The sequence below is a fragment of the Podarcis raffonei genome, chromosome 17, assembly GCF_027172205.1.
Source record: "Podarcis raffonei isolate rPodRaf1 chromosome 17, rPodRaf1.pri, whole genome shotgun sequence".
Classification (NCBI taxonomy): domain Eukaryota; kingdom Metazoa; phylum Chordata; class Lepidosauria; order Squamata; family Lacertidae; genus Podarcis; species Podarcis raffonei.
The window spans coordinates 30,351,974-30,370,662 of record NC_070618.1 but is presented as its reverse complement, the minus strand read 5'-3'; the positions used below and the strand labels follow the sequence as shown (position 1 = coordinate 30,370,662).

Sequence of the window (18,689 nt, the reverse complement as noted above, 5' to 3'; positions counted from 1 at the left end):
ACTTGCAAAGTATTTAGCAGATTGGAGTGTTTTTTCTTGCCTCCAGAGTGTTCTAATCTGCTCTTAATGGCCGCAGCTAGAGGAGAGTGTTGCTAATTCCACCCAAAATCTCAGTGGCTTGGATCAAGACTGTGGACCAACACCACCTCTACCACACTCTCTGTGTTCTGAAACCAGCATTTTTTGTCTTGCACAAGGTTTATGCAGCAAAGTAAGCCTGCCATCTTAAGGGGTTTCTGCCTTGATTGTGTGCCACAAGATAGCAGATCTGATCCATCCTAGGGTACAATAATCCACTGAGAAGTTCTGCACAAGCCTCACCTAAATAATTGAGAACTGTAGAAGAGTTCTATAGTGTTAAATTCCAAAGGAGGAGCTGTATGAGATCCATACAGAACTGCTTTACACCAAGTCAGATTTAGGGCCAGTCTACACTAAAGAGTTATTCCTGCTGCTTGAGATCCTTCATTTGTAATTGATCAGTGATAGGACCTAGGACCAGGGACCTCTGTTATGCGGCAGTGTGTACTTCTGATCTATGGCTCCTACATGGGAATCTAAAAATCACGCTGCTCTGGTTGCAAGTGAATGATTCCTCATTGAATCTTGATTGTTTCCCCTGCCTTTCTCTTACACCAAATAGTGATGCAGCAATCTGCATCTGGGTGAGCACATGGTTTTAGCCATCTGCTGGTGAAGATGGATTGCTGCTGCAGACAGCATCCTGCCCAAACCACATCCTCCTCACCACCTGTGCAGCAAGAACGTGTGACCTTCGGCTGCTCCTGCTCGGCCAGCCTCAGTGGGTGAACCTCATCAAATGGCCCAACACGCTTATAGTGACTAATAAACACCACAGTTTGACAGCACAAATCTCTGTGCTTGGGAGGGCTGGGAGGAAAGGAAGTGACTAGGGAGGCGGGGCAGCCCCCCTACATTTTTTTCTGTCCCCCCTAATTTCCCCCACAAACAAATCAACAGTAAAATATTTGTTTAAAGATCCTTTAGTCATGCATACATTCCCAGAGTTGAGCAAGCCGTTATTCACCTGCAGCTTCTTCCAAGCAGGAGAGGGAGGGAGAAAGTAAAAGCTGCTGGGAGCCTGCTAAGTCTCACCAATGGCAACTTGAGCTCAGGGCTCAGGTTAACCCTTTCATGCACGCCAGTCAGTAATTTCATATTACAATAGAAGTATCCAAGAATGGGAATATTGCCCCACTCTTAGTAACACAGTGCACCTACACACTCTAATTCCCACCCTCTTTCTCCCTACTGAGCTGTTCCTTGTTGATCGGTACAGGAGAGGAGCTCATTTCACAGCTCAACAGCTCATAGGCCACTTTAAATCTGGCTGCAGGCAGGGCTTACCCTGCTCTGAAGTGGAGACTTCCCCAATGCACAGTGGTAATGATGGCGGTAAGCCTTGGGCAGCGCTGACCCTAGTACTTGGCAAAGTGAGGGAGCTGCCTCAGGTGGCAAATGCTGAAAGGTTGCAGGGAACGTTGGCGGACAGAGCTGTGTGTACCAGATGCTCTGCCTTACAAAAGCTTGCATGCAGCTTTCTGGTGTGATGGAGGCTGATGCTGAATCACCAGTGTTGAAGAAGGACTAAGCAATTTCTGGTACGCAAAAGTGGGAGGGGTCTCATCTTGTCCTTTGCTTCAGGCAGCAAAATGTTTTGGGCCAGCTCTGACCTTGGGTAATGGCCCTTGGTATGAAAAACGGTCCCTGTTTGCAAGTGTTGTAAACAGGCTAAATTGAGCGATGGGAACAGACTGAGATGTACCATGACTACAACCGGAGGATTCTGAAGCAGGTGATGAAAGGAAAGTGGGGATTGAACTATGTGTGGATTGAACTACCAAACACAAAATACATCTAGCGTTCAAGTGGCTCATGCACAGAAATGTATGGATGTCGCTTTAAAGAACACAAAGGAAATGTGGAGGAAATAAGACCCCTGCTTTTGTAAAGAGCTATGCACCAAATTTTATAGTCATACTAATGTATATTTCATATCTCTGCAGAGAGCACATTGACCACCCCATCCTTTTGATTGCAAATTGTTTTAACTGATTTTAATGTATTTTTTTCTAAATACTTTTGGACTGGCTTGCTTGTTTTTATTCTGCTGGTGGTTTTGCCATGTTGTTGTTTTAATCTGGGACATTATATATTTTCTCCTTCTTTTACTTGGCAGTTGCAGGATTTGCTTCGGAGCCGAAACAGTGGGACTATAGCTTTGAAAAAGAAAAAGGGGGAAAGTATAGATTTAGACCAGAGTACACAAAGTGATAATTAGCCCACAAAGCAGAGGTCGCTACTAGTTTCAGCTTTACATTTAGCAAGCGGAGAAAGTTCAGCAGTGAGGTTTTCACTTTAGGGGAAAAGGAAGTGGCTAAAGATTTTTTTTTATTATTTAAACCAACTGAAGCTGCCGGCGCGTAATTCAAATTGTGATTTCTGAGCAAGTAGGTGAGTGGAAAATAAACAGTTATTTATATCTTACAAGCAGATCACACCACTTCCTGTTGATTAAACAGACAATCTGCCCCTCCAAGTGCTTTGGCTGAAATGTATTTCTGTTCTGTAATTGATTTTTGGCCAGGTTACTGCTGACTGAATCTTCAGTGAGAATGGATGGGTCAAGGGATTTTTAAAGGCAATGCCCATCAAATGCAAGCTTTCCTAAAGCAGCCCTGGTTCACACATGCATGTATATCACTTGATTTCTCTACACTTGATTAGCAACCATGTGTTTGTGTGAACAGGCTTAATTGTCAAGCCCTGCATCTGAAGAAACATAAAAAGGTTATACATGAGGAATTCATACATGTAAGTTGTCCCTTGATGTTGCAGTTATCACATCCAAATGTGTGTCAATCAGTGACAAGGTCAATCAATGGGCTCAAGATCATTTTGCTTGTCATTTTTTGCATCTTCTCCAGTTCTACAGTATCATTTTTGAGATGTGTATTAGGGATGATATTCTTGAGGAACATCATTGTAAAAGCTTCAGTATCTAGGACCAAACAGCTGTGGTGAAGGGGTTAGGAGAGCCAGTGTGCTTTGTTAGCAAGTATGACGTACAAACTAATCTGATGTCACATCGTGTGTGCTTTTGAAAAAACAAATAAATTGATGCAAAGGTCCGTATAGTTAAAGCTATGGTTTTCCCAGTAGTGATGTATGGAAGCGAGAGCTGGACCATAAAGAAGGCTGATCGCCGAAGAATTGATGCTTTTGAATTAGGGTGCTGGAGGAGACTCTTGAGAGTCCCATGGTCTGCAAGAAGATCAAACCTATCCATTCTTAAGGAAATCAGTCCTGAGTGCTCACTGGAAGGACAGATCCTGAAGCTGAGGCTCCACTACTTTGGCCACCTCATGAGAAGAGAAGACTCCGTGGAAAAGACCCTGATGTTGGGAAAGATGGAGGGCACAAGGAGAAGGGGACGACAGAGGATGAGATGGTTGGATAGTGTCCTCGAAGCTGCCAGCATGAGTTTGACCAAACTGCGGGAGGCAGTGGAAGACAGGAGTACCTGGCGTGCCCCATGGGGTCACGAAGAGTCGGACACAACTAAATTTAAATTTCCTTGGAGACTCTCAAGAGTCTCCTCCAGCACCATAATTCAAAAGCATCAATTCTTCGGCAGTCAGCCTTCTTTATGATCCAGCTTTAAGAAGAGGTAGGGCTCAAAGATCAGCTTTTCCCTGCTGCGGTCCAGACTCCTTTGCACCAATCCCAGCTGTTCCCAGTGCCATGGCATGGGTGCGGCAGAGGGGCCGTAGCCCCGGGCACAAAATTCTGAAGAGGTGCAACGAGGCCTGGGCCTTTGGGGCGCTTCCTCCTTCTCCTCATGGCCCGCAAAAGGATGCCTGCGGGTGCCAAATTCCCCCCCCCCGGCTGGCCAAGAGGGAGGGGGAGGGTGCCGCTGCCCACTGAGGAGGGAAAGAGGAAGAGGAAGGTGGGAAAGCACTGCCAGAGCAATGTGCGCTGCCCAGAGTGCCTCACTGCAAGGCCAGGAGGGCAAGGCGACACAGCGGCACTCCTGGCTTCACTTTTCTATACCTTCTCTCTGCTCCCAGGTTGGGGCTAGTTTGCAAGAAGAGACTCCCTTGATTAGATGCTGGCTGGTGAAGGGACTGACTGCTGCCCAGTCCACAACATCTGCCCTGCCCCCAGGCACCGGCAACCCATGCTACACCACTGGCTGTTCCTTAGGCAGCTGAGCAGCGCAGGGGTGGAGTCACAAGGAGAGAAAGAGAAAAAAAGGTAAGGGTAAAGAACCCCTGGACTCCTTAAGTCCAGCCTGCATAGCATTCATTGAAATACAGTGGTACCTCGGGTTAAGAACTTAATTTGTTCTGGAGGTCTGTTCTTAAGCTGAAACTGTTCTTAACCCGAGGTACCACTTTAGCTAATGGGGCCTCCGCTGCCGCAGCGCAATTTCTGTTCTCATCCTGAAGCAAAGTTCTTAACCCCAGGTACTATTTCTGAGTTAGTGGAGTCTGTAACCTGAAGCGTCTGTAACCCGAGGTACCACTGTATAGCTCCTTTGCCAGAAAACCAACGGAGGAACTTGAGCGCTTGGGCACAAGAGAGCGTTATGGAAATTGACTCACAAATTGAGATTGACAAGAGGCACGAAGCACAAAGGTGAGGGAGAATGGTGGTGCCTTGTTTCCTTTCCACATTCTGCAGAAAACCAAAGGCCAGTTCCAAGGGGCGATACCAGTTTGTGGCTCACTTAATAGGAACATAGAGTCAAACAATTGTAGACTTGGAAGGGACCCCAGGGGTCATCCAGTCCAGCCCCTGCAACGCAGGAATCACAACTAAAGCATCCATTACGTGCTTTACAGATGTATACTGTTATTGGTTGCAGTATATGTGTGGGAATACAGGTTTTCACAATGTATTTTGGGGGGGGTCTCCAAGGAAATTTAAAGTACAAAAAAGGAAAAGAAAACCAGCTGAGCCATGGGGCAACTGAAAGCAAAACCTAGGTGCACCAATTTCTTTTTTTTGCTGGAACCAGTAACTATTTTTCTTACCTGCCTACATTTTAATGTGATAATTGACAGATATAGTTCTAAGGAGGGAGGAGGCTGAAGAAACTGGAGCCAATCAGAACCAAGCATCTTTTTTAGAATGGGGGCCCACAACTCCAGCGAACTGTGTAACTCCACCCCAGACAAAATGACTCCTAAGGGGAGTCGAGGGGGTTGGGAACACCCACCCAACGACACTTCTCATTTCTGTACCTCAGTCATAAGGCTATTCAGACGCACGGCGTAGCAGTTGGTGACTCAAAGCGACTTCCCACATCAGCCCCAGCGCAGTCATGGACAGGTAAATGGGCAGCTTTTGCCCCAGTGCATAATTGCTACATCACTGAATTCATTGAGTATGAACTTGCTCTGTGTTTTATTCTCTTTTCCCCATCTGACTCAGCTCTCCAGATGGCTTCTTCCCATATCTCTCACTAACCAATATTCTGATGCTGTTGACTCTCTCTCTCTCTCTTGCTCAGGCATGTTTTATCATTATTGTTTTCTACCATGTCCCCAGTAATTTTTCTCTTCTTTCTCTCTCTCTTTTTGCACATGGTTTGCTAAGACAATTTCCCCCCTTTAATTCAGTTTGTTCTATACACTCTTGAAAATAAGGGATATCATTATTATTTCTTCCTCTTGACTTTCATGTCTGTGATAGTTTATATAATAACATAATTAAAAGAAACAGACACCTGCCCCAAGAAGCTTACAATCAACAATGATGGGTGCAACAGAGGGGAGGGCAATGAGTTTAGCAGAGAACAATTATATACAGTTTCACATACTTAGGCTTTGGTTCCAATGCCTTTTTGGGCAATTAAAATAATTAGACAAGTGGGGTGAGATTTTTGTGTAACTCAAAAGCTTATGTTTTCCTGCATCAAAAAGTGTTGCTCCGATAAAGATTTCCAATACTTTTTTGCATGTATGGGTGCTAACAGAACACCTGTCTAGCCTATAGATGAATGGAACTAATTGCAAATTTTCTGAATCTGCACTCATTCACATTAGCGAAGAGAAAGCATTATAATTAACAAATGCATCTTTTATTTTGGGATTAGCAAGAAAGCAGCTTTCTATAGATGAATGCATCTAATTGCAGTTTCCAGATGTGAATGACTCATATCTATTTGTCTATTTATCATAATATCTTTGTCTCAGTTTTTGTCTCACAATGGAGCTCCTTTTCAGCTGATAAAAATTAAAAACATAATATATCATTTAAAAAGAAAAATTATTTTTCAAACGAATTCAAAACTAAGACCTGATAGGTCTTAAATTATAGGTCTTCCAGTCTTTCTTGTGAGTGTGCACTTCTCCTTAGATGCACAATTCAGAATTTCAGAATATGTAATATTTATATTATTCATAAAACACTCCTCCGTCACAGAGGATCATAACATGTATCGAGTTGTATTGTAGCATAACTTATATTAACTTGTACTGAGTACCTCCTCCTCTGTTTCATTTCTTTAAATCAGATGCAAGTGCGTTAGCTACTTTAGGAGTATGTCCACAGCAACTACAAAAAGTCTCTCATTTTGTGCCATCTGCTGCTGAAAATAGTGTGAGATACTATTTGAGTTTTCACTTCACTCTGCTATCTCCCTCTAGTTTCTCAGCTCCCTCTCCCTCTTACCTCGGTATTACACCAGCAAAGGGTTGAACATTTCCCTGGGTTAACCTGGGCAAATGGGAAAGCTAATAACTCATTAAAGAATTAGAAGACTTTATGAGATTCAGCTGGACAAAAATGTCTCATGGCATGCCTTTCCCTACCCCTCTTGGGAGTAGTTTGTGAACTCCCATTTCCAGAAGAGTGGAACTTTGGGGCACATGACAGCCAAATATAAGCCCTTTCAAGTCTCCATGTATTATAGTGACTAATACGCATGTGCTTAAGTCTCGCCCCTTGGATTCAGACGGGTGTGAAAGTGCTTATTAACCTTGGCATTCCCTGGTTTCTGCTCTGTAAATCAGAGGTTGCAATCTACTTCTATTGAGCCAGTCGGGTGCTGTGGCAAGAGCATTGCTTGGGAATTGAAGCCCATGTTCAAATCTTTTCTTGGAAATGAGATTCACAGGGTGCACTTGGGCAGTTTATTATTTCTTCATCCTAACCTACCGTGTTTTTCGCTCCAGAAGATGCACATGACCATAAGACGCACCTAGTCTTTAGAGGGGGAATGCAAGAAAAAAAATATTCTTTAAAGGGAGCGCTGAGCAGAGCCTGTATGCATCCCAGGCTCTGCTCAGCGCTCCCGTTCACGAGCTGCGTGGAGTGTGTGTGCAGTGCTTGCAGGCTTTTCCTCGGGGAGGGAGAAGGGCAGCCTGTCACTGATGGGTTGCCCTTCTCCCTCCTTGGGGAAAAGGCCTCAAGAGCCGCACACACGCTCCGCACGGCCCTTTAAAGAATATTTTCCTTCCCTCACCTCCCGGAAAAGCCCCCAAGAGCCGCACACTCTTTAAAGAGCCACATGGAGCGTGTGTGAGACTCTTGGGGGCTTTTCCTCGAGGAGGGAGAAGGGACTGATGGGCTGCCCTTCCTCCTCCTCGGGGAAAAGCCCCCAAGAGCCGCACACACGCTCCATGCGGCTCTTTAAAGGGAGCGCTGAACAGAGCCTCCCGCCTGCATTCGCTCCATAAGACGCACACACATTTCCCCTTACTTTTTAGGAGGGGAAAAGTGCATCTTATGGAGCAAAAAATATGGTACTTCACAGGGCTGCCATGATGCAAAAAAGGCTGGTGCTGATAAGACAGGATTATAGTTGCAAGGAACTCTTGCCTCCCAAAGCCAGTCCCATTTTAACATGCAATCCGCTTTTGAACTGCTACACCAGGATTGGCTTTTCACATATAGCTATTTCTTGTTCTGGGACCAGATGTTTTTCAACGGGACACTAGGACTTGGAAGGAGTCCAAGTTCTTCTGCATACTACCAGACTGAGAGATCCAAATTGTTTTTAGGATGTGCACATACATAATGGGTCGACAAACATAATGGGTGTGCACGTATTTAAAAAAGAAATTGCACTCAGCAATTTTTCTTATTCTTAAGTGGGCGTCTGCTTTTCCCCTCTGCTGTGCACAATGCGTTTGCCACATGTTCAGCTATCAGCTTTCCACCTCTCCCCCCACCCCATGATACAGGGGGACTCTCAGCCATTTTTATTTGTAAAGTACTTTACGCACATTTATTCAATTAAATGTACATTTGCCAGTACTTTAAAATGTTGGAAATCTGCCTAGGGAAGGGGAATGAAGGTTGGTTCATTTGATCATACAAATTGCAGCTTATCAGCGCTATGCACAGCCAATCTCTGTTGCAAATACACAGAAATTCCATCTTGAAGAGAAAATTGTATGTTGGGGGGGGAGGTGTGTGCTTTGACAGTGGGGCCCACTATTCAAATGTTGCACATTATTATGCACCCTTAGAGTGTTTACAAGTAAGAATTACTCAGAACCTCAGTCCTTCAAAGGAATCCATCCCCCTGCGTTTCTGCATGGGCAAATGTTCTGCACATGCCTTCTGGTGCAAAGAAACAAGCCCAGAACAGTGACTCATACAGAAACACAACAGGAAGCCCCTTCTTAGGGTAGATATTTTCTTCTTTGCATCAGAAGTGACTAGATGATTCAATCACACTTGATGTAGCGAGCTTGATGTGCCTGAATCTAATGAAGGTTGTTTGGAAGAAGGCAAGGCCAGAATTAAAGTACAGTGGTACCTCGGGTTAAGTATTTAAATCGTTCCGGAGGTCTGTTCTTAACCTGAAACTGTTCTTAACCTGAAGCACCACTTTAGCTAATGGGGCCTCCCGCTGCTGCTGCCGCACTGCCGGAGCACGATTTCTGTTCTCATCCTGAAGCATAGTGCTTAACCTGAAGCACTATTTCTGGGTTAACAGAGTCTGTAACCTGAAGTGTATGTAACCTGAAGCGTATGTAACCCGAGGTACCACTGTACGTAGAGGTCTCCTAATGGCACATTAGCTGTTATGTCAGAGCACTCTAGTTGCTTTAGCCTGGAGCAGAGGCTCAAGAAGGAAAGTGATGGCACCAATGGAAGTCTGGATGAGCCCTGGAAATGGACAGAGCTGAGATGGATGGAGGGATGCAAAGAGGAGCCTTCTGCAAGTGAATGGTTCTAAGCTGTGTAAATGGCTGGGGAGAAATGGGACAGGAGAAGCTGAAATGGACAGAGCAAAGGGGGGGGGAGGGATGCAATCCTGGAATATTTCAAAGTCTCTGCAACTTTTGATTTGAGCCCCATCCACTATGGGCCTGTGGCACCTGGCAGATTATTCCCAAGAAAATGTGGCCCATGACAGAAAATAAAGGTTACCCACTCCTGGCCTATAATCTGCTGGAAATTACAACTGCAGCAAATAATGGATATAAATTGGCACAGGTGCTGTTTCCTATGGCCCAAACATGTTGCTCCATATATGCAGAACAGCATCTTGGGAATATAAGGCCAGATTCAACTACCCGGTTCCATTGTGGACAGGGGTGGCGATGTGGTCTAAACCACTGAAACTTTCGGGCATGCCGATCAGAAGATTGGTGGTTTGAATCCGCGCGACGGGGTGAGCTCCCGTTGTTCTGACCCAGCTTCTGCCAACCTAGCAGTTTGAAAGCACACCAGTGCAAGTAGATAAATAGGTACCGCAGCGGCGGGAAGGTAAACAGCATTTCTGTGCACTCTGGCACTTGTCGAGGTGTCCTGTTGCACCAGAAGCGGTTTAGTCATGCTGGCCACATGACCCAGAAAGCTGTCTGCGTTCAAGCACCAGCTCCCTCAGCCTGAGGTGAGATGAGTGCTGCACCCCATAGTCGCCTTTGACTGAACGTAACCGTTTAGGAGTCCTTTACCTTTTACCTTACCTTACCCAGTTCCAGTAGTGGAAGCCAACACTTCTGCTAGTGCAACAGGGCTTCGCTCACAACTGCCCCCCCAACACCTCTGGAGTGTTGGGAAACCCCTCAGAACAATGCACAGGTCTGGGGACGCAGGAAGAGGGGAGGTCTTCAGAACATTCTCCTTAGTATGGCGTTGACTCTCACCCATAGAACTGAAACCATCTGAAAGAACCTATAATCTCCTGCTTCATGGGCTTACGAAGTTGCCAATATGGCCCAGGTTGCTTGCCATGCTACAGTAAAAACTAGTTTGCTTTGCAGAAATGACCGGCAGAATCCGAGACCAGGGAGAAGAGTCGGTGGAAGAAGATTGGAAGAAATTTAAAGACTACTTACGGAAATATTGTAAAATTAATGAATGTTAGAATGATGTTGGATGGAAAGTTATGTGGTTTTTAGCTACAATGCTATAAGGAGTATGAAAATATTGGATTATTAATAGACAAAAATTTAATGTTACATTATTTTAAGATTAAAGATTAGGATAGGTAAAGAGGGGAAGGATTTGCTGAACTAACAAATTAAATTGGAATACAAAAAGGGAGGTTTGAGGAGGTTCGGGAATCAAGCAAATGAAAGAATGTGATGGAAAGATGGAATTGTTTTTTACTTGTATTTTTTCTTTTTTCTTTTTTTCATTTTGTAAAACTCTAATAAATATCTTTTTTAAAAAAACTAGTTTGCTTTGAAGGTGAAGCCTCTCTGTTGGCATCGGGTCATTATATTGTGCTTGTATGAGCACTCGAACTTATAAAGCCTGTGTTTCAGTCCACCCTCAGATCATCCATGCATGGAAACTAAAGTAGCTGGCTGAGCCCATACTGAGAGTGCAGAGAAAGGAGGTGATGCTGCGCTGGGATTATTTTTAACCCATTCGCTTCTGTTTTGCATTGCCTTTGGGGGAGGGAATGTTTCGCTTTGGTGAACACAGTTCTTCACACTCCTGCTCTGTACTTTGCACACTTGCTCCCACCCTGCTTTAGAGACATTATACAGTATAAAAAGAAGCCTGTGGCAGACACAATGGTATTTTATGCATTCTTATTCTTAAACTTAGTGGGGAATGATGGTGATAATAGCCTTTCACCCTTAGTCTACCTGAGAAGCTCAGCATGCAAAGAGGTTTCAGCATGGGTTTCACAAGCCAATCTTGAGTTCCTATACTAATAATCTAGGAATTTTTACCACTTGGTAAAAAGTGCCTGTGCAACTTTTCCAAAGCACATGGACCTGACCTTTGAAGAGTTTGTATGTAAACCACTGGCAACTTAACAAATGTGTGGTCTTTTTCCTATGCTGGGAGAACTGGGAAAGCTTGGAAGGAACTTTTTAAAGGGCACACATTAAGGTTTTACAGCCTATATTACCACGCTTTACATTGCTTCAAATTTTGTGACTTTAAATCTCTGCTGGGGTTCTCTCACCAAAGGGTTCTCTGCCCCAAACTTGAATCCTGGCACCCAGGAATTCTCATTTCTATATATTTTTCCTGAACCAATGGACTCCACTAAAGTTGCTCTCTGTTCAGATCACAGCTGTCCCCATTCATACTTGAATACATGCGACTTCAATATCTGCTTCCCTTGGCAGTGTCCTTCTGAAACAAAAGAAATTCCTCTACAACTTCAAGAACTTGCGCTGGGCCAAAGGCCGTCACGAAACATACCTTTGCTATGTGGTCAAACGGCGGAACAGTGCAACATCCTGCTCCCTGGACTTTGGATATCTGCGCAATAAGGTACAAAACACGAGTGAAGCTCATATCCATTAATCCATCCTTCTGCACCAATGAGCAATGGAATGCTCAGCATCTTATCCATAATTTTAGCAATCCATTTCACTCTCAGATTAGATCCTAGTGGTGCAATTGCCATTTCTGCATATTCCCACACTGGTTCAGTACTGCTGGATTTGGAGAGATCATATTGGATGGCCTGACAATATGATTGCTTCCTATGCCAATGTTGCCCAGCCTTCAAGAGGAGTGATTGTGGAATTAGCAGTAACCATGTTGTGGTATCTCAGTTCCAACATTACTAGAGTGACATCCTATACCTTTCCCCTCCAATCATCCCTATACCTTCTAATGGCCAGATAATACAAATAGCAGAACCAAATGGAAAAACTTTACTTATGCACTTTGAGACAGATCTTGAGAGCGGCTTGCTTGCATGCTCCCCACAACCACCCTCCCTTCACATTGTAATCTGGGTCCTTTAGAAGTGCCTGCATGTAAAATAAAGACTTGAGGCTGGAGCACAAGCAGGGTGGAGCTTGCATACTGATTCCCACTGGCTCCCCATGTGTTCATTTTACACACATACAGAACATCTGACAAGGCAGCCCTGTTTAGGGAAGTTTTAACGCTTGATATTTTATCACTTTATGATGATGATGATGATGTTGGGAGCCGCCCAGAGTGGCAGAAACCCAGCCAGATGGGTGGGGTATAAATAAATTATTATTATTATTATTATTATTATTATTATTATTATTATTATACAGTGGTACCTTGGTTTTCGAATGTCTGTTGATGAACATTTCGGTTTTCGAATGCTGTAAACCCGGAAGTAAATGCTTCGGTTTTTAAACACGCCTCGGAAGTCGAACATGCCACATGGCTTCTGCATGCAATCAATCTATGTTCAGATAATCTCAGGAGCTCTCTTGCAACCAATTTGTTTTTGTGACTGTCTGCGCCTCGGTTTTTGAATGTTTCAGAACTCAAACGGTCTTCCGGAATGCATTACGCTTGAAAACTGAGGTACCACTATATGCATAAAGCTCATCTAATCTTCTCTTTGATGTGCTTTTTACTTGTGCACTTTTGAGTTTCTGGGCAGGGTTTCTGGAAGGTATCATTCAAATACACTGGCAAAATGGTATCCTTGAGGGAAAACGTTTGTTTCTGCTAATTGTACAAACTAGTCCAAGACTAACCAACTCAGTCCTGGAAACAGGGAACCTTCAGTAAAGTCTTATGTTCCCCCACACCTTCACTTCTTGTGCCTCAGCACAAATGCTTTGTTTGACCATTCATTGTTTATCGGTATTATCTTGGTCCTGCCCCCCCCATCCTTCTGTGTTGCTACTTCAGTCGGGTTGCCACGTTGAAGTTCTCTTCCTGCGTTACATCGCTACCTGGGACCTGGATCCAAGGCACTGCTATCGGATCACTTGGTTCACCTCATGGAGTCCGTGCTATGATTGCGCACGGCATGTGGCCGACTTCTTGTATGCCTACCCTAACCTAACCCTGCGCATCTTTGCTGCCCGCCTGTACTTCTGTGAGGAACGGAATGCCGAACCTGAGGGGCTGCGTCGCCTCCACCGGGCAGGAGCTCAGATTGCCATCATGACCTTCAAAGGTGAAACAGGGTGGAGGGATGGGTTTAGGTAAAGGTAAAGGGACCCCTGACCATTAGGTCCAGTCATGGCCGACTCTGGGGTTGCGGTGCTCATCTCGCTTTATTGGCTGAGGGAGCTGGCGTACAGCTTCCAGGTCATGTGGCCAGCATGACTAAGCTGCTACCAGCAAATCAGAGCAGCGCATGGAAATGCCGTTTACCTTCCCGCCGGAGCGGTACCTATTTATCTATCTACCTGCACTTTGGCATGTTTTCGAACTGCTAGATTGGCAGAAGCAGAGACCGAGCAATGGGAGCTCACCCTGTCGCAGGGATTCGAACCGCCAACCTTCTGATCGGCAAGCCCTAGGCTCTGTGGTTTAGACCACAGTGCCACCCGCATCCCATTAGGGATGGGTTTAGGAGGTGGCATAAGATCTGGAGGGGAAGTTGAGCAATGGGAAATGAACACCACGTCTCTTTTTTGTCAGATTACTTTTACTGCTGGAACACCTTTGTAGAGAACCGCAAGAAGACCTTCAAAGCTTGGGAAGGGCTTCATGAAAATTCTGTGCGTCTAACCAGAAGGCTCCGCCGTATCCTTTTGGTGAGAAGTATTTCCCTCTGAATGAGGTTTTCTACCCCTTTTCTTGTACCTCTTCCCCTCCTTCCTTGCTTCCCTTGTTTTTCTCATCTGCCATTCTCTGCTTCCTTCAACTTGATTTTTCAGGATCACTAGCCTCCATCTTTTTTCTGCCCTTATCTTTTCTTCATTACTCATCAGCTTTACCTCTAACCTTTTGTTCTCCTTCTTCTTGTGCCTCCTGCAAACCTGACCATTCTCTTCTTTCTTTCACAGCCACTTTATGAGGTTGATGACTTGCGAGATGCCTTCCGAATCCTTGGACTCTGAAATGCTAAGGCAGTGGGCAAAGGGGAGGGGAAATGGCATTTCAGCAACATTCCAGGAAGAATAGTCTTGAAATATTCAACTCCATGTCCCAGTTTTCCCTTCTCTGCTTTTCATGAACACCTGCATCCTGAGAAAATGTCGGAATAAATGAGGAAGACATTCTGAGGCTACCTTCATGTGCACACTGGGGCTGTGCTCTGTTCTTTGTTGGGAGAAGGCAGAGACAGGCTTTCCAAGCCACAAGACCCTATTGATCGTTGCTTTTACTGGGGACAGCTAGACAAATGAACATCTTACAGAGATGGCACTTAGAGCTCGAGAGGCTTTAGCCAAACCACTTAGCAACTTCATCAATTTGGAGTTCAAAACCTTAGACCCAGCTTAAATTGTCAAAATGTTCAGCATCTACAGAAAGCACTAACGTCATTTGGAACAAAAGATAAAATACGAACCATAATGCCTCATACTTAGCAGCACACAGAACCTGTTAAGCATCTTGCCACACATGTTTTCAGCAGACACACACACTGGCACAGAATGGACTTGGAAACTATGATGCGGTCATTATACCCCACAAGCACTGTGTTGATATGCGATCAATTCATTATGAGGATAAGTGATATGTAAATATATTTAGTATTTAACAATATTTGATCAATTGCCTGCTATGGTATTACTATTTAAGACTTGATTTTTGCTTATCTGTAGTTTAAAGAAGATCGATTCTTCTTTTCTTCCAAAGAGTTCTTCAGTATCTCATTACTGCAGATCCAGAGAAGGAAGTCCAGAATCTTGGCAACTGTGACATTTATTCGCTAAGCATTAATTCCTTTCAATGTAGCAGAGTGGCATGCTTATTCATGGATGTAAATAAAGACATTTTTATGTACACAGACCCGCCTTTTTTGCTATGGTAGTAAGAGAAGAGGACAAGAGTTAAAATATTGGAACAAAATCTAGAGCTTATGAGAGAGCAATCTTTAACTCCTGGAAAGGGTGTTTCAGGAGCTGTTGGATTTTCTGCATCTCCCTCTCCACACAGGTTCACCACCAGAGATGCTTCAGTGTGGCAGTGAAGCTATTTTGAGGACAGAAACATGGTCTGTGGTGGTGGCCAAAAAGGGTGTTCCAAAAAGAGGCGGGGGAGAGGTTATTGATCAAGTGACAGCTGGTGACTTCGGGACCTGCTGGTGGCTGCTTTGGGGCCAAAGAAGTCCTGCTTCCTCACCATCCTCTTCCCTTGAAGAAGTAGTCACCTAAGCACTGAAGCTGTAGAAAAGCTTTTTAAATTTTTTGTCAACAGTATGAATGAGAGGTAACTTAATCTGTTATAAGCACCTACTTCTGAATAGACCCGTATGTAGGACTGCACTCTGAGATAGATGAAAACACACATATCAAAAGCAAACCACGAGAATAAAGTTTACCCTCTCTCCTTCAACTTGAAATAGAGTCTCTCATTTCTATATGTTGCAAAAAAGAATAAAAGTCACTTAAGGAACCTTAAAGACTATTAATTTGCAGAATCTTAGATTAACATATGACTCCCACATGCCTTTCCATAAGGATGAAGGAAGACCTTATAATACTGCAATCCTACAAAAGCCTCAATGAATCCAGTAGGGTGACAGCAGGCAGAAAAAATGTATTTAGTCATTGATTTTGTAGAAGATATATTTGACCCCCCACCTTGAAACAGATCCTATTGATCCATTGTCAAGTATCCAATTTCTTCCCTCCCACACATTGGTTGGGGTCAATACATCTGAATCCTAACCCATCTCTTCCCCTGTACTATTATTTGCCAAGTTTTTATATGCAACAACAAATGCCTCATAATATCCTTTTACAACTGCCTGCAAATGTTGAGAAATGCCATCCTGCCCACAAGGCTACAGAAATATAAAATTGGTGGCTATATAAATTCTATTAATATTAAATTTAAAGCAATACAGCAGCAGCACTGAGCAGCTAAAAATGAACAGAAATGGGTACATAACAAGCAGAAATTTAGCATAATGTGAACCCTCCCACAACAAGAGTAAGACTACAATCCTATACACATTACCTGAGAGTAAGCCTCCTTGAACATAGGACTTCGCTGAGTAAGCATGCATTGGACTGGGCTATTGGGAAGTTTGACCTGATCAATTTTTCCTGAAGGCACAAGAGCTGTGATTCTGGGGGAGGGGGAGAAAAGAGGGAGGCGAAGGAGAAGCCAAATGAGTTAAGACTTCATTACTAGGAACTCTGCAACATAAGTCAGAATTCATTCATTCCTGCCAAATCGGGAGAGGGGACTCAAACCATAATCCTCCAACACATGGCAGTGCATTTGATTTGACCTAAACAGAGGGCCATCCCAAACATAAAATAGGAAAGTATTTACAGTATTAGAGAAAGTGACTCGCACTGTATCTCACTCATCAACTACAAAAAGATAAACAGAAAATTAAGATCCAAACACCTGCGTAAATAAAAATGTTTTTTACCTGGTGCCTAAAGCCAGATAGTGAATGCATCAGGCATGCCTCCCTCTGGGGACAGCATTCCATAAATGGGGAGCCAACACTGAAAAGGTCTCTTTCGTGCCACTATCCTCTACACCTCCCTTGGAGGCAGTGTGTGGAGCAGGGCCTCAGGTGAAAAATGCAGAGACCCCATTTGTTGTGTTTGGTTTGATGCTGCATTTTAAAAAAATTGCCTCATTTTCTACAGATTATTTTTATGTGCACCACCTAGAAATGCAAAGAATTAAGCAGCACAGAAATGCTGTAAATAGAAAGAAACAGTAAATAGGTGAGCAGCTATGGACATAGCAAGCTCCTACAAAGTTTACAGCAAACTATGGCAAGTTATTAAAGAAATGGGAGTGCCTGATCACCTCATCTATCTCTTGAGAAATCTCTATGTGGGACAAGAAGCTACAGTTAGAACTGGATATGGATACGGATATGGAACTGGATATGGATATGGATATGGAACAACTGATTGGTTCAAAATTGGGAAAGGAGTACGACAAGGCTGTATATTGTCTCCCTGCTTATTTAACTTATATGCAGAATTCATCATGCGAATCCCAAGCCGGAATTAAAATTGCCGGAAGAAATATCAACAGCCTCAGATATGCAGATGACACAACCTTGATGGCAGAAAGTGAGGAGGAATTAAAGAACCTTTTAATGAGGGTGAAAGAGGAGAGCGCAAAATATGGTCTGAAGCTCAACATCAAAAAAACGAAGATCATGGCCACTGGTCCCATCACCTCCTGGCAAATAGAAGGAGAAGAAATGGAGGCAGTGAGAGATTTTACTTTCTTGGGCTCCATGATCACTGCAGATGGTGACAGCAGCCATGAAATTAAAAGACGCCTGCTTCTTGGGAGAAAAGCAATGACAAACCTAGACAGCATCTTAAAAAGCAGAGACATCACCTTGCCAACAAAGGTCCATATAGTTAAAGCTATGGTTTTCCCAGTAGTGATGTATGGAAGTGAGAGCTGGACCATAAAGAAGGCTGATCACCGAAGAATTGATGCTTTTGAATTATGGTGCTGGAGGAGACTCTTGAGAGTCCCATGGACTGCAAGAAGATCAAACCTCTCCATTCTTAAGGAAATCAGCCCTGAGTGCTCACTGGAAGGACAGATCCTGAAGCTGAGACTCCACTACTTTGGCCACCTCACGAGAAGAGAAGACTCCCTGGAAAAGACCCTGATGTTGGGAAAGATGGAGGGCACAAGGAGAAAGGGACGACAGAGGACGAGATGGTTGGACAGTGTTCTCGAAGGTGCCAGCATGAGTTTGACCAAACTGCGGGAGGCAGTGGAAGACAGGAGTGCCCGGCGTGCTCTGGTCCATGGGATCAGAGTCGGACACGACTAAGCAACAAACAAACAAAGTTTACACACACACCGGTCCAGGTAAGGCTGCGCCAGTCTTATTATTTTATTATTTATTTATTTATTTATTTATTTATTTATTTATTTATTTATTTATTTAAATAAATAAATAAATAAATAAATAATTAAATCACGGACTATTTCGAGCGCCGCGCAACAGGCCAAAAGGTTCAACTTTCCCCCTCGAGCTTCACCGGCTGAATTCCTGCCTGCGTGCGCCTGGCGTGAACCCTGGAAGGGAATCGCGACCGATGCATCGGCCTCGAGTCCGCGGTGCCCTGCTAGATGCGGCGGGATCTACCGCTCGCCGGGCCGAGCTAAGACGAGCCGCACCTGCCCAGGTGGCAAAGTACTGTTACTACCAGAGGGCCGGCTCGGCCCCCTAAAGCAGGCGAGGGCGGGGCTCGCTAGGCCCCTCTAGGCCCTATTTCCCGTCCCCATGGCAACCGCAAAACCTGCGCGGGGCGGAGTCGGAGGCCGGGCGGTCACGTGGCCCGGAAAAGCGCCTCTCCGGCGCCCCCTCTGGCAGGAAGTGG

The 18,689-nt window shown here is 44.5% G+C and overlaps 1 protein-coding gene across 1 annotated transcript; it reads left to right on the top strand.

The window, feature by feature from the left end:
- Nucleotides 1-11,574: 11,574 nt before the first annotated feature.
- AICDA (activation induced cytidine deaminase) lies at nucleotides 11,575-14,857 on the top strand (the record flags this gene model as incomplete). Its single annotated transcript, XM_053371877.1, has 4 exons — nucleotides 11,575-11,730; nucleotides 13,090-13,360; nucleotides 13,831-13,946; nucleotides 14,199-14,857. Coding segments are annotated over 4 exons (597 nt in total), but the record flags the coding sequence as incomplete, so codon positions are not given.
- Between the last annotated feature and the right edge of the window lie 3,832 nt (nucleotides 14,858-18,689).